This window comes from Elgaria multicarinata, chromosome 2 (genome assembly GCF_023053635.1).
Source record: "Elgaria multicarinata webbii isolate HBS135686 ecotype San Diego chromosome 2, rElgMul1.1.pri, whole genome shotgun sequence".
Lineage (NCBI taxonomy): Eukaryota > Metazoa > Chordata > Lepidosauria > Squamata > Anguidae > Elgaria > Elgaria multicarinata.
The window spans coordinates 162,845,768-162,870,959 of NC_086172.1; the positions used below are offsets into that span (position 1 = coordinate 162,845,768).

Consider the following 25,192-nt stretch of genomic DNA (forward strand, 5'->3'; position numbering starts at 1 on the left):
CTCCTCCAACTTTGGGATCATGACCGGGAGTTGACTCTGCCCCTCAGCCCTTCGAAAAAGGTATTTCCTGCCGGTTTTTTAAAAAATTCTAGCACGCGACCCGCACCACGCAGAGAGCTGAGAGTAGTCTCAAAATGACCCCCATCCACGACTCTACAAGCACAAGAATTTTTAGAAAGATAGCTTCAAAAACAACACAGTTATTCCCCTTTCTTTTACGCAATGCAATCCTATGGGCGAAATGTTTCAAGATGGCGATAGAAGCGGAACGCGGAAACCGGAGCGCTCCGAAAATGGGCGCTTCTCTTCGCCTTGCTTCTAGGGGTCCGCAGTCCGCTTCTACTCCGCCTCTGGGCAAGGCGGAGCAGGCCAATTCGCTCCTGCTTCTGTGCTTCTAATCGGAGCGGAGCACATGCCTAGTTTTAGGCACTAGTCAGCATGCCAAGGAGTATGCTGTTTTCACCAGAGTACATTTTGAAAAGCCACTGAAATGATCTGATCTGATAGTGCTTGTAAACTTAGATGCCTCTTCACACGGCAATCACAGTGTACATAAGTAAGCAACAGGGATAGGTCTTTTAAATGTCTTAAACTTACAATTTTGGACAGCATTCTAGGACAGACATGTGAAATGGATGAAGCAGTTATGCTCAATTTTATTGTGATAATAAAAGAAATAAGTTCCACTTAGAACCATTCTAGCTTTCTATATCAAGGCAGATCACACAGACCAAAAAGTGTAGAAGATAATCCATTTTCTAATTTAGTTAAATTACTAATTCCAACAAATTTAAACAGTTTAATAGAGCTTAGAATATATATCTCCTCTGAGTGTTTTACTCTAGATACATCAGCTTTCTTCTGTGCTTTGATTTTTATTGAACATTCATAACTGCAGTTACATCAAGAAAAAAAGTATTAAATCCTAACAATAAAGCCTATGTATCTGTGAAAAAATATGATTAACTATTGAGGCATGGAGTCCCAGAACACAGATAACACCCCTGGGGATGAAAGTAGTTGCTCTCTGGAAGTGCAACACATTCTAAGGGAAATAAGCGGCCGTACTGTTGTAGCTGCAGAAACAACTGCTCATCTGAATTCGTGGCCAGGAGAGGGGTTAAAAACCTCATCTTCTAAACTAAAAGTCTCCACAGACCTCTGTATTTTCTAGCCAACATAATATTTCTCCCAAGCGTGGCTTAAAAATGTGCAGAAACAATTTCATCTAATATTGGCATATATGGTTTTGAAGCACAGCATTTTCAGATAGAGTGTTTGGGGAGACTATTTTAATGGGATCGTAAGCCATTCAGAGGAGCAGAAATAAATTAAAAGTAGTTATGTTGGCAAGCAGGGTCCAAAATACAGAAGATAACTGTTTCCCAAATGAGAAGTTTAACTGTTTTCAAAATGGAAAGTTCTCACTCAGCCTCCCATTTTTCCTACTGTTAGAGAAACGGGACTTAGAGAAATAGAAACAGATTCACGGTCTTGAAAAGATTAGCATCCAAATCCTGTGTGACATGGTGAGGCAGAGGGACACACACTGCTACATTCCTTTGGTTGGCTCGCTGGGATCCTGACCCTGCAATAAGGAATCTGCTAGAAGAGATAGCAAAGTCAGTTCTATATTGTTGGACAGGGAAGCGCCTATGTTCAAGCAAACACAGGGTATCTTGGCTTGAGTATCCTTTTACACACTATGGGCCAGTTTGCATGTCACGACAATCCATAATGGCTTATTTAACCCCTGATGACCCAGGGCCAATGCCAGCCACCATTTTGAATATGCAACTATCAATTGTCGGGTTGCCATCAACCTGGCTATTGAGGGTTAACCTCAGCTTGTTGTTGTTTAACCACTGCATAACCCGATGGCAACATTTGCACAATATGACAAACCCAGATTAGGGGTTGCATATTCAAATCTTACCTGGCATGCTGTACAGCTCATAATGCCTTAAACAATCCAAGTCTGTGAGAAGCGGGGAGGAAATGTGACAGCCAGACCCAGACCCTATCTCAATGAGATGATGTGAGGGGGTGGAGGGAAGAGGGGAAGGAAACCCTATCTGGAGAGACTCATGATGCTTGGTGTTTCATGCACTTATGATCAAGAGGAAAATCAGAACACTAAATTCAGCTTAAATCCAACTTCTGAGGTGCATATATGTACGTGTAACATAGACAACTGGGCTGGTTCAGACATAAAATTAAACCAGTTTAGCTTTTCTAAAAGAGAGTCACAGCAAGGTTTGGCTCATGCATTCCCATCCCCATCCCTGCACCTGCAAGGAGGAGTTTGGAGATTTCCACCTCCAAACCAAAGAAACTATGGTTTAGCAGCAATGGTTAGAGAAAACATGCCAACATCAAACATGGGTTTTATAAAGCTGGCTTATGTCTGCTAAAGATAGCTAATATTAACCACAGTTTAAGGTTTGGGTGATGCACCAAACTGTGGTGAATCTAAAATGGAAGCAGAAAATCCGTATCTTCTCCGGACTGATCCAGCAGAGAAAAGTAGTTGAGAATTTAAAAAAGCAATAAGGACTGATCTATTCCAGCAGGCCTACCCAGTGAAATTTTAGAATGTTTTAAGGATGTATGCTATGTTTTTAATCAGTTTTTAATGTGTTTTATATTCACTGTTGTTCCCCGCCTCGATCCAAGTGGAGAGGCGGGTAAGAAATATATTATTATTATTATTATTATTATTATTATTATTATTATTGAGTACGCGAGCCTGAGGTTTAGTATTACATCTGTAGCAGACCAATGTATACACTGGTAATGTAAATTTCGTGCAGATTTTTTATTTTGTCTGAATGTTCCAGCCGCATCAATGTCCTTCACATTCCCGCAGACTATCCTAAGTAGTCGTAAGTAGTCCTTTACTGCCTCTTCAAGAAACCCTTTTCACAATGCCCAATTGTTCCTCTTTTTTTCGGGAATTTTCACCAATTCTTTCTGCTATCATTTCTTGGATGACTCTGTGTATCACACGAAATCGAAGAATTTGGTTTTGCCGAATCTTTTCTTTACATGTTTTTCTTTCTCCTTCTGTTTTTCTTAGCCTTGCACCATTCTAGGTGTTCCTTTTGATTCTATTTTATCTTTTTCTTCTCGTGTTGTTTCCATCAGCTTAATATTTCTAAGATTCATTCCTTTCTTCCTCTTGACATTACTAAAACACCTTATAATGTCTCATCTTGATTACTGTAATTTGTTTAAAATAATTTTTAGGCCACCTTTAAGTGTAGAACTCTTTCGAGGTGGCAAGAATCCCCTCATGTTTTTCTTACTGGCCTTCCTTTATCTCCACAGTCTTGTTTGTGTTTAGCCCCATTCTCTAATTCTAATTCTGTGGGAGAGGCAAACTGCTACTTGCAGGGTGGAAAAGGAAAGGGCACCCTAGATTTTTCTGAGGCACTTTTGTTTTATCTTTTGATTCCGCTTTATCTTTTTCTTCTCATGTTTGCGCTCTTGCCAGATCTTGCTGTTTTCATATTAATATTTCTAAGATTCATTCCTTTCTTACTCCTGACACTATTAAAACACTTTTTAATGGCCTCATCTTGATTACTGCAATTTGTTTAAAATGGTTTTTAGGCCACCTTTAAGTTTAGAACTCTTTCAAGGTGGTGAGAATCCCTTCCTGTTTTTCTCACTGGCCTTCCTCCACAGTCTTGTTACTAATGCATGTCCCATTTCAGTTCTTATCGCTTTCACAATGTTATTCCTTTGGTTTTGTGAACTTCATTGGCTTCCACTAACTTGCATATTAAATATAAATTCCACTTGTCATCTTTAAACCACTTCACTTACTTGCACCTCCTTATCTTTCATCTCCACTTTAGGTATACATTCCCATCTGTTCTCTTCATTCTTCTTGTACGTGTCTGTTTGTAAAACCACACTTGCTCTCTCTGTTATTGATCCTTATCCCTGGAATTATCTTCCTACTTGCATTTGTTCACCTACTTTTTTGTCTCTACTCAAACAACTTAAGACTCTCTTTTTTTTCCTCAGATGCTCCAATTGATTTCGCCCCTTTAATTGCTAACCTCTTTGGCTGACATTTGAATCCTCTCTCCCAATCTGTACCTTTTCTTTTACATTGTGAGCTTTGGGGGGATCCTTTATGCCTCCCCCCCATTTGTAATCACGTGATGTAGGTGCTCTCTAAATATTTCAATAGTTCAAGACTGATGTTATGCCTTAAATCTCATGGCCTTTCTGCCATGTTTTTTAACATACTGCGACTGTTTTTCATGGAAATGGAAAATGAAATCTGAGTTGTAACTGCACTGCAAACTATAACTTCAGAACTTTGATAAAATACATGTGAGAGACAAGAGGCACCCCTACTGAGAAAGGTTCAACTGTTGTACTTGTTCTATTTCTCATTCAGTGTAAGAAATGCCTACACTACATTTTATGTTTAGGTGTCGAAGTCACTCCCAAATGCCTCTAGCCATCACTCTGACCATATGAAAACTGTTAACTATTTCTTGTGAAACCTGTTTTAATGGGGAAAGCACACTTTACCACACACTACCAACTTTATGCTCACTTGGAACATACTGTGACTATCTTAAAGGAAAAAAAGACAATCCAGTTACCAAAGGATAGATGACAAGCTTGTGTAATTTAACTCTTAACAAATTAAGATTGGAGGCCATATAGACCTGGTTTGCACATCACAACTATTAAACAACCTACAATTAGTCATGGCTGCACTGGAATGAGCTGCCTCCTGAGCACTTGTCACTTCCAATACGGCTTTGTAAATAAATCCTGGGCTGCTGTCATGAAGTGTAAACCTAGAATTCTGTGAGGTTTAGAGTTAAACAACTCAGATTTTTAACCCAACAATAATCAATGGTTTGTTCTTGGGTTAAAAATCTGGATTATTTAACCCTAAACAACCGAGAGTGCTAGGTTTGCATGTCACAACAACCATCCAGGAACAAAGCTGGATGTAAAGTGGAAGCAACTCTCTCTCCCACTGTACCCTGGCAAATCGCTGATTTCTTTGGGAGAGGGAAAAACCAGCCTTTTCAATCCTGGGTTTGAAAACAAATGCTTGCTCTGCTATGCTGGGGTTTGCCAGTGAAGCAGGAGGCAAGGTTTAATTTTACAGAAAGAGACAGCAAGGACACAAGCTTATAGGGAACAATCTTCTCAGTGCTATTAGTCCCATTCCTTCATTTTGTGGGAGGGGCAAGGTGGATGTGTTCTGAGGCATTTTTCTGGCTAGTCAAAATAATTACTGGCTTTTAAACCCAGCCATAATTTGTGAATTCCTATTCTTTATGTCTCAGTCTTTGCTGTAGAAGTTATAGAGAAGGCTTAACCAGGCACACACAGAAAGGTTAAGTACAAAACTGCATTCTCCTTCATGTTCCTGGTCGATACTCCACAACACAAAGTAAGCGAACACCAAAGTACTACTCACATCACTGAAGGACAGAGAAACAACAAACCTGATTGTTAAATGGACTTCCACACAGGATCCAGAAATTGACGCCTTTAATACAGAACACAGGACTGTTTCAAAACAGGACAAGGTTTATACACAGATCACACCTCTATTTGGAGGGACCACCATATGCAAAATCACATATGTATCTATTTTGTTATGTGCACCTATACTGAGATGTAACTGTTTCTTGGATGAGGATGGAGAAAACGAGAATGTAGAGCATTTCCTTCTCTTCATCCACTAACCTTTCTAGAATATTATCTGAAATTTCATCAAGGCCATTTGAGATGCTCTCAAGCTGACTAGCTTGGTTTCAAGGGAAAATCTTTCTTCCTAAGGAACCGTGGGAGAAGGAGGCCTTCTACTATTGGAGTCTGAAAAGTAGACAGTGCTCCAGATGGACAGGGATGACTTGACTTTAACCCCATTGCAAGTGCTGGATCTGGCAGCAATGATGAGCTGGATGAGAGCCAATAAACTGAAGCTAAATCCCAAGAAGATGGAGGTTCTGTGGGTTGGTGGTTGCCAGGTCAAGTGACTAGAGAGGTGCCCTACTCTAGATTGGGTAGCACTCCCCCTAAAAGAGCTGGTGAATGGCTTAAGTATGCTCCTTGATTCCAAACTGTCTCAACAGGTCCCAGTGGCACTATGCTCAGCTTTGGCTGGTTCACCAGCTATTATTCCTAGATTAAGATAGCCTGGCTTGGTGATTCATGCTCTAATAACATTCCAGATAGATTACTCAACATACTCTACATGGGGCTATCCTTGAAGACAGTTCAGAAGCTGCAGCTGGCGCAGAATGCTACAGCCCAGTTGTAGGCAGTACACTGATTGCTGTTGAGTTTCCAACCCCAATTAAGTCTATTGCTACTGGCATATAAAGCTCTAAACGATTTGGAACACAAGTACTTGATAGACCATCTTCTTCCTCACCAACTGACCTGAGCCTTACCATCGGCAGGGTATGCCTTGCTCCTTGCCCCACCAATAGCAGTGGCTAGTTAAGTGGTAACATGAGACAGGGCATTCTCTGTGCTGGCACCTCAATTAGGAAATTCATCCCCAGGTGACATTAGGTCTTCCCCCACAGTCCAGCTGTTTAAACGAAGGCTGAAGTCAGTTTTATTTGTACATAAATTTGGATCTTGATGTAAAGTATATTAGGTGCGGTCCTGGCAACGCTCATCACTGCTGCTTTATGGTATTTAGTGTTGTGATCCTGTTTTTGATGGCTGCGTTATGATCTTGGTGTTGTTCCAGAAGTGGAAGAAAAGTGGGATACAAAAATAGTGAATAGGGAAAATATTATGAGAGTCTAAGTCCTGGCTCTGCTGAGTATGGCCTTCTGATCACCCAGGCTAATACATACTGCATCACCACCAGACCATAAGAAAGAAGCAGAACCAATACACTTTGCTCCATACCCCTCAATACAGTGGGAGGGGGCTTCTGAAACAGACCGTGTCTGTTTTCAAGAGACCCTTTTGCTGACATGGGAATTTCCCACAAAGTGGGCACCTTTCCTTTGGCATGTATAAGACAAGGAAAGAGCTACCTGTACTGTGATCTGGCCTTGTTACTCCAGGACAAATATAGGAAAAGACATTCTTGACTGTACAAAATCAAAAGGGTGCAGGCAGGTGTATGCATGCATGGATGAAAGCATTCTCTTTCCCAGTTTTTGAAACATTTAGAAAAGTATTTTTGAAAAACCATTGTGGAATTATGGAAATGGACTTTCAGAAGAATAATTAATGTTTATAAAGTATTCCCTAACCCTTTGGTGGGTCGTCCTGGTAGCAATTTAAATGACGCTGAAGTTATTCTAATTTACTCTGGAACGTTACTTTTCTAAGGGTGTTATAGCTGGCAGTAAAAACGTAACACAATTTAGAAAACAATACTTGTATTGAAATGTTTTGTTACTAAGAAGATGAAGAAGTTCCATCATTTACTTTTTCCTCCCTCTCTCCCTTCCCAATCTGGCAAAGAACAGGTACAGCTGGGAGAGAACTACTGTGCTTTTTATGGGTCGAGGAGCACTGTTCCGCAGTAATCTAAGTAACAATTATTCTTTACAGAAGGCTACAAACATGCACATGCAAAGCTGGGGGGGGGGGAGTTAAAACAGAAAAGCACTGCATATTCTTTTACAGAGGCAAACTAAAGCATCTATCTTCAAAGAGCAAGGAATCTCACTCTGAATGTCTGTAAACTATATGGCTCCCTCTTGTGCATATTACACCACATTTCAGTGCACAAAGAATCCAACACTATGCAATAAACATTCAGGTTCTTTTCACTCTGCTGTGCACATTAAAATGCTACTGGTAGCAACATACACACATCTAAAGGAGGTATATAAATGTACATCTTGAAATAATGTTAAGAATAAGACTAATAACCATTTCCTGCTTTTATTGAAGTACAATCTTCGGAGACACAGCCACCCTCATTTAGATCTTAGGCATCAAATTACATATATTTAAATAGTGTCAGTGTGGGGCTTTGATGCAAGGTGCTATTTTTGTCTGCTCAACCTTGCACCTGCTTTTAGTTGTCAACCCAGACTAATATTCAGCTGTAAAAGGAAGAGGTCTCTTCAGTCTTCATGTATATCCAGGCTAGTTGCAACAAGAAATTCTTAGAACTAGCCTTAGAAGGACACTTTTGCAAATTTGGCCCATTCTGCCACTGCTTTAATGAAGCAGCAAATACCAGCTACCAGACATATGAATCTAAACATGCCTCAAAATAATACCTACCTTAATGTCTGTAAACCACTTTACTTGTTAAGGCAACCAATCAGAAAGACAATGTGGTGGTGCAAGAAAGAGAGTACTGGACTAAGGAGACCAGAGTACAGGTCTTAGCTCAAACATGGGTAACCTTTGACCAGTCATTATCTCTCAAGCTGACCAATTTTACAGGGTTTTTCTGAGGATAAAAAGGGATAGGTTGCCATGTACTCTTTAGATGAAGGAGAGCATATGGATGTAACTTTATTTTTAGATCTAGCTACCTCTCTTATAGTTCCTTCAGTTCCCAACTAGATTAAGACATCATTCATGGCTTATTTAACATATATAATGCTTTCAAATATTCAAAGGACGTCACGTGCAGTATCTAGTAATTTTCACAAAAATACTGTAAAATCAGAATTTTTAGGGGGGGCATATTGCAGATGGGATGGGGGGGAGACTGAAGGAGAGAAATAACAGCTTGCCTAAGGCCATCCAGTGAACTCATAGTAGAGACAAGTTCAAACCAGGGACTTCTTGACTTGCCTCTTTGCCACTACAAAGTATTCCTGTTCAGAACGCCAACCAGGCAGCCATGTCTTCCTCTCCAGCACAAAATTTCATCCCCCTACCCAAACCCGCGTTTATTTTTCCTTTGACACTCCACGTTGTGGCTACTGAGCATGCTCAATCCTCACTGGACTGTTTCAGGGTTTCCTTTTGCAACTTCAAGCTTTTTTTTTTAATGTTTCAATTTCCGAAAACCTCCGTGTTCCTCAGAGCCTGGTAACTCCCCTCTTTCTTGGTGGCCCCATTTTGCTCTATTTCTCTTGGTATTCACCACCTGGGTTTACTATCAGAGGAAGTGATATACAACTGAACCTGACCCCTGGTGGGTAAGTAAGTAAACTGAAGGGTTTCATGGATCAGTGGCAGCTAGGCCATATAGCACAAGCATAGGAATAGTTGAACCTGATCTGGATCCCAAAATATCTGAAAAGAAATACTGCTGCAATTCAGGCAAGAGCAAGACATAGCCTATGGCTTAATACAACATTAATTTTAAGTACAATATGCATTTTAAAAGGTTCATCTCAAAGAACATAGACAGGCACTCCATTGTTCCTACCAAGTACATCTCTCACTTGGGAAAGCTGGCAAGCAGACGATCACACTTGTCTACTCTCGAATGTCAGTATTACACACAAGTTATAATCTAGATATCATGTCATTCGGTGGTAAACTTTACTAACTTTGCACTAGGATAACATATGGCAGGCATGAAGATTAGTTAACCCATCAGTTAGAACAACATTAGACGCCTAGTGTTGCCAGTTTTCTTTTTTTAAATGCTGGAGCTTATCTGTGACATTGGCATCTCATTAATATAGCACCTTCTGTTCCAAAAGAGAAAAATATGAATCTTCCAGCCCTTCATAGTTTATTGCAATCTTTTAGATTTGTCCAGACATGATTTGAACTGCCCAAACTCTAAATACCACCTAGTGGTACTGCTGCAACTTTAGAGCAACATAGACTCCTGAAGCAAAGAAATAAGATAGTCTTCGTATAAACATAAGAGATTGAAATGAAAGAAGGGTTTATGCTCAGGAGATCTCCATTAATACTATGGAAACATAGCACTGATATTTTTCATATCAAACAAACAAACAAACCTCAAGTAGCTTTAAAGGCAAACTGGGACTATTTTCTCTAACCTAGTTTTCGAAGTGTTTTTATGACAACATTAGGTATAAAATTTTCATTTTAAAATATTAAAAAATGTTCTAAATAATTGTAAATAAGACATTACAATTCAATAAAGACATGCAGGAAGTAGATTATGTTTCAACTGAGATTTTGTCCCATTAAACAGCAATGTCTGAGACATGCTGCTGCATGGTACATCCGTCTCTATATTGGAGACATCCTTCGCAATAAAGGATTGATGAAGGCTGAATAGCTACCTAAGATGTTTTTGCTTGATTTGCTAGGAGTCACAAAATGAAGTCTGCCAGTACATTTTACCTGAATAGTGTTTATTTTTTAACAATATAAGGCCTTGGTTACTCACAGGCAAGCTAACGTTGTTACTCTGAAAAGCTAAGGACAACATGGAGAAGAAATGGTCGGAAGGCAGATGCACTTAGAAGACAAATGTACATGGATTAAGAATGGGTGATGATATGGTACAAGTAACTACTGCCATTTTTGGCATCGAAAGTATACTCATCCTCCCATTGCTTCATCCCACCCTCAAACCTGCCTATCTCAAAAGACTCCATGGGCTTGCTAGCTCTACAGAAATGTCAGGCAAAAAGACCAAGGCATCAATGTTAATGGGCAGAGGCACTCTGCCCAGATGAGCCCATTGGCATAGTGGCATCACAGCAGTAGCTATGGTATTTTTGCCCAAGGAGCTAGCTGGCAATCCACAGCTACAAGGCTTCTTTTCTCTTGGAGACCCCATTCCCAAGTACCATTACAAACACCCCTTTCAAACAGGGCTCTTGCCCTAGCTCTACATGGAAATTCCAGGAGCTGAACCTGCATGGAAAGCATGGACTCTGTCACTGAGCCTTTTCTTAAGAAGAAATATATATGTTACTTAAAGACATTAGGTATGCATAGGGATGGGAAGAGCATAGTGGCTACAAACAAGGAATATCTCATAAGCCCACAGGGGAAGGAACCCACTTTCTGAACAATTGGGTTCTTGCCAGCACACAATCTACCATCTCAAATACTTGAGTAAACATAGCGACTAGAAGATTTCCCCTCTAAAAATGAACATAGATTTTCATTAACGTATGCCTGAACCGGGTTCAAAATTTTTGAACCTCATATCTTTTGAAACAAGATTTTTGTACGTGTGAATAAAAGCAAGACAAGAACTGTTCCCAATCGTTATACAGCATCTACTGTTGTACAGAAATAACATTCCATCACTCTAGTATGACCAACGGACAACCCAGGATGGGTTGTGCAGATTTTCAAACGTAGGGTCACCAGGTGCAAGGAGCAGATTTAACCACTAACCAAGAAATATTCCTCAACACACCCCTGTATTTTTCCCCACAGAAGCAAAAGAAAAGAAAAGGTCAGATATCCCCCTTGAGAGAAAATAAAGTGCTGTATTTGGGGTCAAAGTTAGTTATGGCAGTATCCACCCTAACCTCTTCCAAAAACATGAAATAGTTCAAACATCAAAGATCTCAAGATGGGTGCAATGTGCATACATAATATGGATACATTATTTATTAATATTTATAGCTGGTCTTTTTTCCTCTTGCAAGAAACTCAAGGCAGCTTACATGGTCCTCCTACTCTCCACTTCATCCTCACAACAACCCTGTGAGATGAGATTAGGCTGAGAGTCAGTGACAGTCTAAAAGTCACCCAGTGAGCTTCATGGCTGAGTGAGGACCAGGACCTGGATCTCCTGAGTCCCAGTCCAATGCACTATTACTTATTGTTATTTATTACATTTATATGCCACCTCATAGCTGAAGCTCTCTGGGTGATTTACAAAGATTAAAAACTACTAGCAACTATATCATACCATCTCTAACTTGCATTCTTACTAGGAGTCCTACACACAATCACACTCACACACCAAGCATCACAATGAAACCATTTTTCTAGCATAAGTGATAAGGATGAATGTTAAGAAAATCTGTTTAGGGTAATGCAAAAACATTTCTGCAGCACTCAGAACTTTAGGCTGCTGAACAAAGAGAGTTTTTTTAATGCCATAGTTTTACTTTTCTATGAGCCACATATACTCCAGCTTCTGTTTTTGACTCTTACCTGAATAACTTTGTAGAAATAAGCATACTGTCGAGCAGTGTTTTTATATTGGCTGAAAACATCATGTATGGCTTGAGTTGACTGAAGATATTGAACTTCATCTTCTTCGAAGTAAAGAGGGGTATTGTATTCATTTGGGAGAGTCTGGATGTAAGGCAGCCAGAAAGAACTAGGGTTGCATCGTTCACAAAGAAGGTGGAATGCTAGTGTGATGTTGCCCATGGCTTGGAGAATTCGGTCTTGAGAATACAAAGATCCTAAAAAAAGTAATGCATAAGGATATCTTAGTCTCTCCAAGAAATAAAAAACCAAAGTGCATATTAAATGCTTATTTTTTTAAAAAAAGAAATCTCTTAAGAAAAAAGATGTCAGTATTGCAGTAATTTGCATGAAATGTTTATACACTATTAAAGACATTTGTGTAACTTTTAAACAATATCTAAAAGTCACTGCCCAAAACCTTTTACAAAGTGTTTTATGGATTTCAGCATAGCTTGGCTACAATTCAGTACCCTGACTTCTCACAGATATTAGTGCGACATTGATAGAAGGACGAAATTGATCTCTTTAATGGTAATAGCAGAAGGTAAGAATCTTCTACAAGTCGATATCAAGAGAAAGAAAGGAAATATTTAGGATACAGATTGTTCCCAAGTCTGCCATGCTTCAAGCATAGCTATAAATCCACTAGTCTAGAGGGGGAGAGATTTCAGGCTTGTGGGATCTAGATTTCTTTTTACTAGATCCCCAAGATACACCAACTAGAACTGGGAAACCTGTTGCACCAACATACACTATTGTCATTGTGCTAGAGGAAGTTTACACTAGCAGCATGTCAATGATGTAAGCAGAGTGGTAGAGCTGGATACTGCCCATGAACAGCCCAGGAATGTTGCTTTCATTACCAGAAGTGAGCTCTCAGCCTTTTCACACAAAAATCCACTCTTGATTCCCACCACCACAACCAAGCTTTCTTAATTTTAGCACCAAGAGATTTTCCATTGTTGCTATTGTCAAACAGCTGGAAGCTAGAAACTCTTGCAGATTAACCAGAAATTTACCAATAGATCCCTACTGACCCCTGCACTAGCTATTTCTATCTGACAATTTACAATATTGTACCAGTGGAATATATTCCCATCAATATGTTATGGGCATATCTCAAACCACACTAAAAATCTTCTCTTACCCAAGATTGAATTTTTAGCTGACTCAACAGTCATCAGCAATTTTCTGGGAACCCAGAGAAAAAGCTCTTCTGCCTAGAAAAACAAAGAAGTATTTTTTTTTAAAAAAAAAAAAGTACACAATTTTATGCAGGCCTGGAAAACATATAGTATTTATAATTGATCTCAATAATAGCAATAGCGGAAGGTAGGTACCTTCTACAAGTCTGTTTATCTTAAGCATAACATATACAATACCTGTGGAGTGTCACTTGCCCAAGATGAGTAGCAATTGCTTTTCGGTGAACATTCCACAAGAACTGTTTGCCAAGTATGGCTGTTTGCCTGTGCACAACTCAAGAGAACAGGCACTGATTATACATCTCCCGTTCTCTCTCCTCTCTTACCTTAAGGGCTAGTACCAACTTTAAAAGACAGCCACATAGCTTCAAAGGATGACATCTAATCCCAGTTAGCAGCTGCTCAATGACCACATTCTAGAAAAGGCAACAGAATTCTGGAGCAACTGGTCATTACTTCCTCAAAAGAATTGGAGAACTTAAGAACAGCTGTGTTGACTGACACCAAGGTCCATCTAGCCTAACACTGTTTACACTGTGGCCAACCAGCTGCCCAAGGGAAACTCACAAGCAGAATATGAGTGTAACACACACACCCATGATCCCCAGCAACTAGTGTACATTGGCATAGTGCCTTTGATAGCGGAGGTAGCATGCAAGACTAGTAGCTAGTGATAGCCTTATCCTCCATGAATTTGTCTAATTCTCTTTTAAAGCCATCCAAATTGGTGGTCATCACTACATCTTGTGGTAGTGAATTCCAGAGTTTAACTATGCTCTGTGTGAAGATGTACTTCCTTTTATCTGTCCTGAATCTCCCATCAATCAGCTTCATGGAATGGTCCCAGATTCTAGTGTTGTGGAAGAGGGAGAAAAATGTCTCCCTATCCACTTTCTCCACACTATGCTTAATTTTGTATACATCTAAAATGTTTCCCCTTACTTGCCTTTTTTCTAAGCTTAACAGTCCCAGGTATTATAACCTTTCCTTACAGGGGAGTTGCTCCAGGCCCCTGAGCATTTTCGCTGCCCTTTTTCCAACTGCACAATATCCATTTTTTCAGTGCGCTGACCAGAACTGTACACAATATTCCAAGTGTGGTCGCACCATAGATTTGTACGATCTTGGCGGTTTTATTCTCAATTCTTTTCCTAACTGTGCCTAACACGGAATTTTTTTCACAGCAGCCACCCACTGGGTTGACTTTTTCATCCAATCCCATTGGCATATATGTGTATTTGGGATTTACTCCCCACCACCACCAACGTGCATCACTTTACACTTCCTTACATTGAACTGTATTTGCCATTTAGATGCCCATTCTTCCAGTTTGGAGAGATCCCTTTGGAGATCTTCGCAAGCCCTTTTTGTTTTAAACACCCTAAATAACTTGGCGCTCACTCTTAATTCCAGGTCATTTATGAACAAGTTGAAAAGCATGGCCACAATATAGATATCTATGGGACCTTATTGTTCACATCCTTCCATTGGGAGAATTATCATTCATTCCTATTCTCTGCTTTCTGTTCTTTAACCAGTTACTGATCCATAAGAGGACCTCTCCTCTTATTCCATGACTGCTAAGTTTACTCAGGAGTCTTTGGTGAGGGGCTTTGTCAAAAGCCTTTTGGAAATCCATTTCTCCCAGTCCTTCTCTCAAAGCAACCGAAAGGCAAAAGCAGAGGATATTATGCCATGCTATCCAGCAGGAAACATCTAGCAGCAGCAAGCCTCTGCCTTTTTCTTCTCTGCCTTTCTGGCAGAGAGGGAGTTGCTAACCAAGTGACTAGTTAAAGAGAAAATCAGAAAGAAAGCGGATTGGTAGCGGACAGGCAACTGAAAAAGAAGGCATTCTTAGGCTAGTATTAAAGACTAAACTTTAGGTTTTACACGTTTCCTCCCATGAATCGCTTTTCCATAACTGGACCTGCAATTATTAAAGAATGTCGTGCATGTACTCTCCTGTGCATCCAACAGTGCTCCTGAACCCCATACACAAAGTAAAGGGGCCAAGATTTTCGTCTGAAGGTACTATGATATAGCAATTTGCTGCAACGAAATAAACCTGTACCTGGATGGGAAATCACCTTCAGCCCTCAAAAGGTTTTATTTATTTGTCTCAAAGCCTTGTCTAAAAGGAAGGTGAGATATGTTATAAATAAAATTGGCACTGCTGAAAGTACAAACCAACTGGAGGAGGATGGGGAGACTAAATCCAACCACTATTCTCCTTCCAATGAAATAATTAGCATAGCGAGATTTTACAATACCACTGTCTTTTGGATCCTTCTACTACACAAAAGGATCTCTGGATCTCAGAAGCAATTTGGACAAAAGCAGCAACTAAGTAATCTCTGCTGCATCTCTAACTTGTTGCCAATTTAGTTTTCCAAACATAGTGCACAAAGCAGGGAGATTGATCAAGTGACTTTTTTTATAATACACTTACCAAAGTTACCTTATACTCACTTTTATTTCTCTTGTGGCTTTCAAACCAAAACCCTCTTCTCCAAAGTTAGCCACTTCAAAACCCTCTGTGGATGCACCATTCTCTCTGGCCCACTTTATTAGTTCTGTGAAATAATCTTCTCTTTTCCCATCAAATACAATAGACAAACCTATGTGCATATTTAATAGCAGAGAAAAACATATGGTGAAGCACCAAAGCTAATTAGCATACAGAGAGCATTCATCATTATTCTTCTGGACTATTCCCTTGAAAATGTTAACGTAGAACTTGTGCATAGTAGCTTTAAAATGTGGAAAGTGATATTCAGTTTTAGTTAACCGGGATCAATCATTCTCAGAATAAAAGATCCTCGCCAATAAAAACTGTGAGCACTAGCAACTTCCAAATTCATTACTTGTATCACTGGGCCAGAAAGTGAAATACCAACTGACAATCAACGTAATATGATGACTGGCAACTTGAAACGCTATTTGACTTAATTCCCTTTTCGTGGACTAGGGATGACATGAAATTATTTTGCCTTTGATTATGGAGGCCCCACTTTAGTAATATTTAGTAATATTATAAATCATTACAGCCCTGTCACCAAACATAATTACATCAGAGTGAAAGAAGGCTGCAAAATGACAGAGAACTTTTTATTGTAAATTATTAAAATGATAAATATAAACAGGTTAAACTTTTAACATCATGTATTACTTTATTTATTTACATTATTACATTGTAATGTTTTCTTTAATACCAAGAAAATCTTTTCTTGTGTAACGGGGGGGGGGGGGAATGTGTCTCCAAAGCAGCAATTCTGTTTTCCCACTCTCCTTTTAAAAAATAAATATGCATGTGAAATTCTTCAGTGAAGAGTTTAAGACAGAATATTTTTTTTCATTGAACAAAATGAAAACACATTACTTCCCACAGTTTGATCATTGGAATTCCCCATATTCAAAATGTATTCTGATTATTTTTTTAAATTGTGATGCCTCAAATAAGAGGAAGAAAGAAAAAAAAATACAAGGATTGACCCCAGAAACAAAAAGTTGAGTTCACTGCTGTGAGCAACTCCTATGAAATGGAATTGTTCAAGGTTCTGTATCAATTTAAGCACTGAATGATTGTCACTGGAAATATTTCTAGTTACTTGTTTAAGACGTTGCCAAACTAACCTCTGGGATTATAAAACAAATAATGATTGCTCTGATACCAAAAATTCTTGCAGACACTGCCCAATTAGTGAGCATACTAAAGCATGGAACCATTCAACAATTGTAGACTATACTTTTGGTAGCAAGTGCTGAATGAAGCCATTCTAGGTTTTAGAGGAGGAAGTGCTTAGAAATGTAAGGTTGGATCCAGGAGTTGCCTTGTGTGGACAGAAGGCCACCACTCACGGAAGATGCACCCACCCAATTTTCGTTCAGTAGAATGCCCTGACCCTCACTGCAACATTTTAAGGGGGATAGAAGTGCTGCTGTGGGGAGGATGGGGCAGGGAAATCCGCTTTTGGAAGCTCAGTTGCATGCACCTATATTTGGATTAAACCAATATTACAGAACAATTCAAAACAGTTCTAGGTTTAGCAGGTGAATATTCAGAATACTGGAAGTAGTATCTGAAACTTCAATATTGAAGCACAAATATTTAAAGTATGTAAAGTGGTACCTGAAAGTTAAACAGTGAGGCACTCTTCCCCATCCTACCACAAGGTTGGTCTTTTTCAAACTTTTCTGGACAGGACATTAATCCATGTGATATTTTTGACTGTCAGCTTGTGCTTGAAATTTACTTGTGTTTTTTAAAAAAAAAAACACAGAAGTTCCAATATTACTTCCGATTACAAACAATTAGAAATCCCTTTTCTTGTTTACCTTTCTGTTTTTTACGGATTCTCTCAACAAGAGCTCGAATCTGCTGATATTCTTCCCATTCCTTTCCAGGACCTGGAGTTGGACTGCTGCATTCTGAAAGGATAAACAAAATAATGTTTGTTCACTTTAATTTAGCTCCCCTCCTTCTAAACATCAAGAGAGCAAGCATCACATATGGATCTCTATGTTTAATTTCATCCGAGAACAGTCATTATTAGACAGTATATGAATACTGTAAATAAATAAATGAACTCAAGTTGAGCACCAATACTAAAAATATAAGTTTACAAAAGTCATAAACTTCTATATTTCAGGTCTCAATGCTAGAACTTGGACAGACTTTGACACGTATTATTTATTTACAAAATGTTATTTGGGTGGCTTCTAGTAATGACAGCTTTCATTTCCAGATTTGAATATTGAATTAATATTAATTCCTCATTGCCTCCTTTTCATATGAACTTATATACATGCTCATCCCCTCCCTCCATACCCCAGAAGTTAAGGATGATATACTTACTCTGTAATAATTCACTAATTAGATTCAACATCTCTTTCGGAGAAACTACTGCTGTAGCTCCTGTACCTGACTTCTGAGTTTTCACTCTGCTTTTCTTCCCCATCTTTCAACTTTAAGAGAACAGTAGCAAAATAAGAAAGGGTTTTGTGTTAAGATATAAACTGGGGAGCAGGGAAGAGTTATCAGATTCCCTCTTACCACAGAGAGAATACTTGGGGGGGGGTGAACAAATATTTGGAAGTCTTCTAAGAAAAATATATGTCACATTGTGTATTTTTTTAAAAGCTCACCGGTAACATTTATAATTGAAGCATCCATATATATTAGGAAAAGCAATGATAGCCTACCGTGCAAGTTGCCAGAATAAATAAATGTTACATTTTTAAATGCTGCATATATTGGATTTGATCCTAAGACAGATAGTCATTAGCAGCATAAAAATAATCAGCAGCAATAAAATATTTGACTTGCAATCCATCAACAGAAAACAGCAAACTGTGAACTCAGAAGACCCATTGATTTCAGTAGGATTTACATTCATGTAATCAGGGCTGTAATGTTGAACTAAGATAAGTAGCGCCTACCTGCACAAACAGTCAAGGCTTAAAATGTTTTATTCTGCTTCTTAGTGTACTCAAAACATAAATCTCGGTATAGATGTATGTACAGAGACCTTCTCTACAGAAAAAAAAAACTGTCAACACTTTTGCTGCATGCTCGGGTTCATGCAACAAAAGTGCAAATCCAAATATAGAGGATCCAACTACCTTGGCATGAAGAAGCATGTAAGAAAAGCAGCAGCAAGAGTTTAACCAAATTCACAATCTAAATCAAGCTGGGCAAGAGTTTAAATTGTGTTCAGCTTTGAACTTCTGTTCCATCAAAAATCCTTCCTTGATGAGATACAAATATATTCTTTTCCTTCCCTCACATCAGTTTTACACAATAATTAAAAAAATCGTGCACTCAATACTTTCCCCTCAAAAGACATTCACTTTGCATTAAATGAATGTTTAAACACAGAAGAGGTTAAATAGTGCAAGTCTTACAATGTAAGATTTTGCAATCTTATTTATTACACCATGACCCCTTAGAAAGATGGTGAGATTAGACATACTCAAACATGCTGCCATTAATAAAATGCTTCAGGACTCAACTGCTGCTCAACCCACTATATTCAAACAAGTTTTAATTATCCCAAAGACCTTATCAGACAGATGAAAGAATTATCATAGTGTAGCCAAGTCTAAGAAGAATTTACAAGTTATTTTCATCAGACCTCTCATTTTATGACATCTCAATTAAACATAAACTTTGAAATTTAGGATATTATAATACCACATACAGCATTGTTACTTATATAGTACTAACCACATATGGGCACTTTACAAAGAATGAAAGGACAGGTCCAAATTAAAAAACTACTAAAGGAGAGGATAGAAATCTAAATGCACAATACAAGAACAAATTTAAGTGTCTTGCCAAAATTGGTAATACAGACAGAAAGGAAATGTTACCATGCCATAGGAATTTCACCACTTATAGCTTCTCACTAGTATTTATTTATTGCATTTATATCCCGTCTTTTTCCTCCAAGGACAGCGTACATAATCCTCCTCCTCTCCATTTTAGCCTCACAACAACAACCCTGTAAGGCAGTTTGGGCTGAGAGTCTGTAACTGACCCAAAGTCACCCAGTGGGTTTCCATGGCTGAGTGGGGACTAGAACACAGATCTCCCGACTCCCAGCCCAACACTTTAGCCACAACACCACACAGCTTCTCACTACAGAAGCAATCATATAAGCGGGTTAGTGGAACCCCCCCACCCTTGGACGCCCATTCTTAGGATACAAACCTACAGGTTTCCATTAAGTTCAGATTGAATTTTAAACCAGTTTTAAATAACTCTTGATGAAACTTTTGAAACAATCTTCTTAAATAAAAAAAACCCTGATTTTTTTAAAAAGAAATAATTTACTTTGATCCAGGCCAATCTTTAAAACTTTTCCACAGTAACTAGCTTAGGGATGCAACTTCCAAATATAACAGGAATGAAAAGTTCCAGTGCATAAGTTCAAATTTCAACTTTGCCTGGTTAACATCGAGTACTTCAATGAAAGGCATAAAAAGCATGTTGGCAAAACAGACAGTCCTTACTGTCAAATGCACCAAAAGAACAATAAGAGACCTCACTTCTTTGCTTAAAGGCAGACCATATTATTATTCAGAAGGCTAATTCATTGCACACATGTTTTTCATCACTTGAGGTACCCAAAGCCACAGCTTGACATCTTAAACAGAGCTGCCTGTATAATACCAAGATCCAGGCAAAAGAAAGGAAGTGTTGCAGGAGTTCCACTTTTAAGTAAATACAGCCCTACATAAAGTTAGTGGAGCCAACCCCCTCTAAGGTGAAATTCTGTGGTACTCCATCTTATAACCCTCATATTATGTATTTATATTGAGCCATCAATTTGCATGTTGTTTTTACAGAGGACAGGTCCTTACAAACTAAAATTCAACACAGGTGACAGAGATAGGAAAGGAAGGGTAAAAAGAGAAATATGCAGTTGTTTCAATTACACATGCCTAGGCTTATAGCTTATCTCCTCATAGACTGTCCCTGTCTTTAATATGATGTATTAAGAATATATGCCATAGACTAGCAGTTATAAGTACCCAAACACATATTTGCCTTTTAAGACTAGAAAATTGACTGGGTTCAGATGACACTATAACCCACAACAGGTTAAATAAACCATGATTATTGTAGGTTGCCGTGTCGTTTGTTGGGATTTTTTTAGAATGGGTTATTAACCCACTGTGGGTTATCATGTTGTCTCTCAGGCACCGTGAGTTAATTTGCTCACCTACGGAGTTGCATGGCAAGAGCGGTCCAGATCACTGTCACCGCTTTATTCTTCATGGATGTAACGGAAAGAGCGGTACTGGGAACAGCTGAAACTGGTTATTGTGGTAGCGTCAATGGGTGAAATGTGCAATTGCACGTTAGAAAATGAGCGAAATAGGGCTATTTCAGTTTTGGGAACAGCTACTGTGCTCTTGGGTCGGAGGTTTAAAAAGGCTTAAAAACCATAGACGCATATGAGATACCAGTGCGCTCAGGCAGAAGGAATGCAGCAGGACAGGGTGGATAAAAATCAATGTTTTTTTTAAAAAAATGATTCTTTTTTTAAATTGGATTTTTTTTTAATAAAATGCTTTCTGAGGAAAAATCTATCTAAAGATAGTTTTCTATTTAAGATACATTATAGTCCAAAGATTATTCATCATGAAATAAGGATTAGTTTTTAATTATGTAGCATGAGACTGTTTAATTTTTTTTGTAAATGAATTTTATTAATCCATTCACAAAGTCATGCTCTTCCAGAGGTTTCTGTAAGATTATTTTTCTCCTTCCAATAAAGTACAGCAGAAAAGTTGTCCAAATATGAAAGATTAACCTATTAAACTGGAGATAGTTCACCTCGCAATAATTTCATAATTATCTATCTATGATGTATTTCTAATAGTATAACCAAATCAATATTTATATATATATATATATATATATATATATATCTGTAAAACTAATCTGAAAAGTTGCTATTCTAAAAATGAAACCTTCATCTGGTTGTAAATATTAAGAATGAGTCTTTGATAACTCTGAGTTGTGTAAAATATAGCAAGGAAGAGTGCACTTTTGGGGGGGGGGGAGTCACATGATTGTGACTTTAACCTTAAATTGTGTTTTAACCTGTTGGGTGTTTTACTGTGGTTTTAATTTTTGTGAACCGCCCAGAGAGCTTCGGCTATTGGGCGGTATAAAAATGTAATAAATAAATAAATAAATAAATGATTAAATCAAGTTTTTCTGAGTAGTGATTAAATCGTGATTTAAAATTGATTTAAATTGATTTAAATCAAATCCACCCTGACAGGGGACAAGTCAAATCACAAACAATAGCTGTAATAAGCTACACACAGTAGCTTATTAGCCCATTTGTATGGTGGGGCATCATGGGGATTATTTAAAAAATAAGCTACTGTGTGCCGTTTATTGAACCATCATGGATCAAAATGATGTCCAAATCCGTCCTAAGGGTGTATCTTTCTTTAGAATGAAAAACTCCTATAAAAAAGTCCTACAATGCTGGCAAGGGAACCCTGGGAATTTCTGGACTTTTTTTCTTTATAAACATGCATAGGATTGCACCCTAAATTCTACCACTATCAAGACTGAAGTAAGATGACATCTGTCTGGAAATAAGACAAATACTCAAGAACAAATATTTGTAACTCTTCTGAGCCTCAGGATATGGCCAACTAAAAACCTAACAATTTTTCAACACATTTCTGACTTCTTTCAAAGTCCAAACTAGTAGAAAATTAATTATCTATTAAGCACAAGATGCAAACAAGGTAATAATTTCAGAAAGAAAAAAGTAATTTTTAGCACTGCCAAGCTCATTTGAAAAAAATGTGCTAGGTTTTCACTGCAGAAAAGCTTAAATAGGCTCATATTTTGCATATACTGCTGAAAGTGGAAAGCAATATAATTCAAGCTGGGCTTTGAATCCTGAGTTGCTTATAGTTAGGAATAAGAGTTTGAAACATACAGAATAATCCCCTAAGATATAAACTATATGGTCCCTGGGAGAGAGTTCTGTATCCCAGGGACCATAAAATTGACCTGAGCCTCCTCCAGCCTCTTTCGCTCCCTTTCCAAAAAGCCTGTCTCCCAAAATCAGCAAACATGGAGAAAAGGGAAGTTAGGATTGCTTCTACTGCTCCTCCCAACCTGCCAGCTTCAGCCCACCGTGGCATAAGAATCTCGGAAGCCTTCAAGTTCCAAGCTTTCAAAAACAAGAAGTCAGCTGGGTAACCAAGGTAATTTCTAAGAGAAGTCCTTCTTTTAACCAAAAGGCCTAACTTCCAAAATACGGCACTTCTTGAGAATGTAACTGCTTCACCATTGGACCAGAAGTCTTTTTAACCTAGCACTCAGTAGAAGCCATTCATATTTCAGGAAAGTCCACAAGCATGGTTATCCCCAGCTTCTAATAATTAGAGGTTACCGTCTTCTGAATTCCAATTTTATATTATGCAGTTAATAGAAGCATGACCTTTATGCAATTATAATTATATTTTATTGTTTATTATTTTGTATATTGCTTAGGGTGCTACAGTTGCAGAACATTCCAGGAACTTAGGCCATAAGCAGTAGCTCATATGTTTTGCAATGTCCCCAAATTAGTACTTGGACTGATGTAACTGATATAGTAGTGAAGCTGTTCTTTCAACTTCCTTTCACAAAGTGCAGACTGACTGAACTAGAAACTCCATTTTACAAAAATGAATTTTACTTTTCGTAGTTGTCACAATAGAATGGTACATGACAGTTTTGTTTGTGAATCAAACTAGTTCTTCTTAAAACCTTAAAACCATTAGTAGGCAATGTAGTGCCCTCTACGTGTTTTGGACTACAACTCCCATCAGTTGTAGATGTCAGAAACATCTGGAGGGGACCAGGCTGTCTACCCCGATGTCAAATAACAGATAAATTTGGTTTCATCAGATTTGCATAGCAAGGAATTGGTTTTTCTCATATTAAGCCCACAGTATAGGAAAAGTATGCCAACTTACTGAATTTAATTATAGCATAAACCTGCTGTCTGGACTAAATGGACTCTTAGTCTGATGTAGCGCGGCTCTGCTTATGTTTTTATATCTGAGTTATCATGCTTTGTATGTTATAGGGTTTTCCTCAATAATCTACATCCTGATAGCAAGCAAACTGCAACCATTGTATGCTAATACAAAAATATACCTACTGAATGCATGACCCCATTCAGAAGACACCTTAAACCATGGCTTTAACCATGGTGAATAAGGCTTTTTGAACATGGCCCGGATTCTGGCTTAACCACTGTGGTTAAAGCCATGGTTTAAGGTATCTTCTGAATGGGGTCCATATCAATTAAAAGAACAAGAATATCAATTCTGTAGTAACTATCTAAAATTGACTGTACTTTTCCAGTTTCCATGTAGGATACAGCAGAAGTTAACACAAGCATATCCACCAACCTTTTGCTATTTTATCATACAAAGGCTCTCAGATACTACAACATAGAAAAAACATCCAGGAATTAAAAGTATAGGTTATTGCCTATCATGTTTTAAGACACAAAACCTTTGTCATAGAAATGATCTCTAGAAGTAATCTAATCCAAAGGCCTTCAACAAAATCAAATCACTAACATATTGGTCTGCCATAAGCAGTGAGGATATATCATGCTGCAGGTACCCACAGAACAAGAAATAAGTTTAGTAAATCAAGAACAGATGGCTTAAATCAGCCAGCCATTTTAATAAAAGAAAATGAATCCCAAAGGAGTGCTGAAGCATAACAATTTTGTCTTATTTCTTTCTGTTCTTATTACCCTTCTTTGCTGGTGCTCAGTGGAAAGGGTTGTATGATGTTGGGTTGAAAGATAGTAAGAAAAATGAGATTTCAAGAAATGTACAAAAAAAGCATGTATGACAAAAGTTGACAAATGAGGACTACAGCTATACATGCATATCTATAATCACAGCTGTGAGTAGATTGATATATCACAACTTCCTTCCTCATTGAAAGATAAGAACAGAAACACATATGCAAGTGACCCAGGCAAGAAAAATATCACACCATTATCCATATACCACTCACTAGCACCTATGTCACTGCTAATAAGACAGTATAAAGTGTGTGGGTGGATAAATGCAGTAGTACATTGATGAACCAATTACAAAAGAGTATGAGGAAGGGCAAATCATAATTTCCACAAAATAAAAATTGATAATATAGTGAATGAGAATGAATGAAGATGGAAGCAGATGTAGTCAATCCCCAAGAAATATTTGGTTATGAGCAAGTTAATGCTGAAAAGAGGAACTGTAAGTTGGTTTGGCAGACAAGGAGGTCTGAAATGGCTCTTAAGAGTTTATACAGAGCAAGCAAGTGCCCAGTACAGAACCAGAAGAAGCTGAAATCAGAATCA

The 25,192-nt window shown here is 38.3% G+C and overlaps 1 protein-coding gene across 1 annotated transcript in view; it reads right to left on the minus strand.

Moving 5' to 3' along the window:
- SETD3 (SET domain containing 3, actin N3(tau)-histidine methyltransferase) overlaps nucleotides 1–25,192 on the minus strand; it is a 60,621-nt gene that overhangs the window by 33,479 nt on the left and 1,950 nt on the right. The window contains exons 2-6 of the mRNA XM_063118023.1: nucleotides 18,148–18,257; nucleotides 17,628–17,720; nucleotides 15,762–15,910; nucleotides 13,235–13,307; nucleotides 12,046–12,302 (exon numbers count right to left, since the gene is read on the minus strand). Coding sequence (XP_062974093.1) covers nucleotides 12,046–12,302; nucleotides 13,235–13,307; nucleotides 15,762–15,910; nucleotides 17,628–17,720; nucleotides 18,148–18,250 — 675 coding nt within the window. The 5' untranslated portion in view covers nucleotides 18,251–18,257. The remainder of the gene's footprint in view (nucleotides 1–12,045; nucleotides 12,303–13,234; nucleotides 13,308–15,761; nucleotides 15,911–17,627; nucleotides 17,721–18,147; nucleotides 18,258–25,192) is intronic.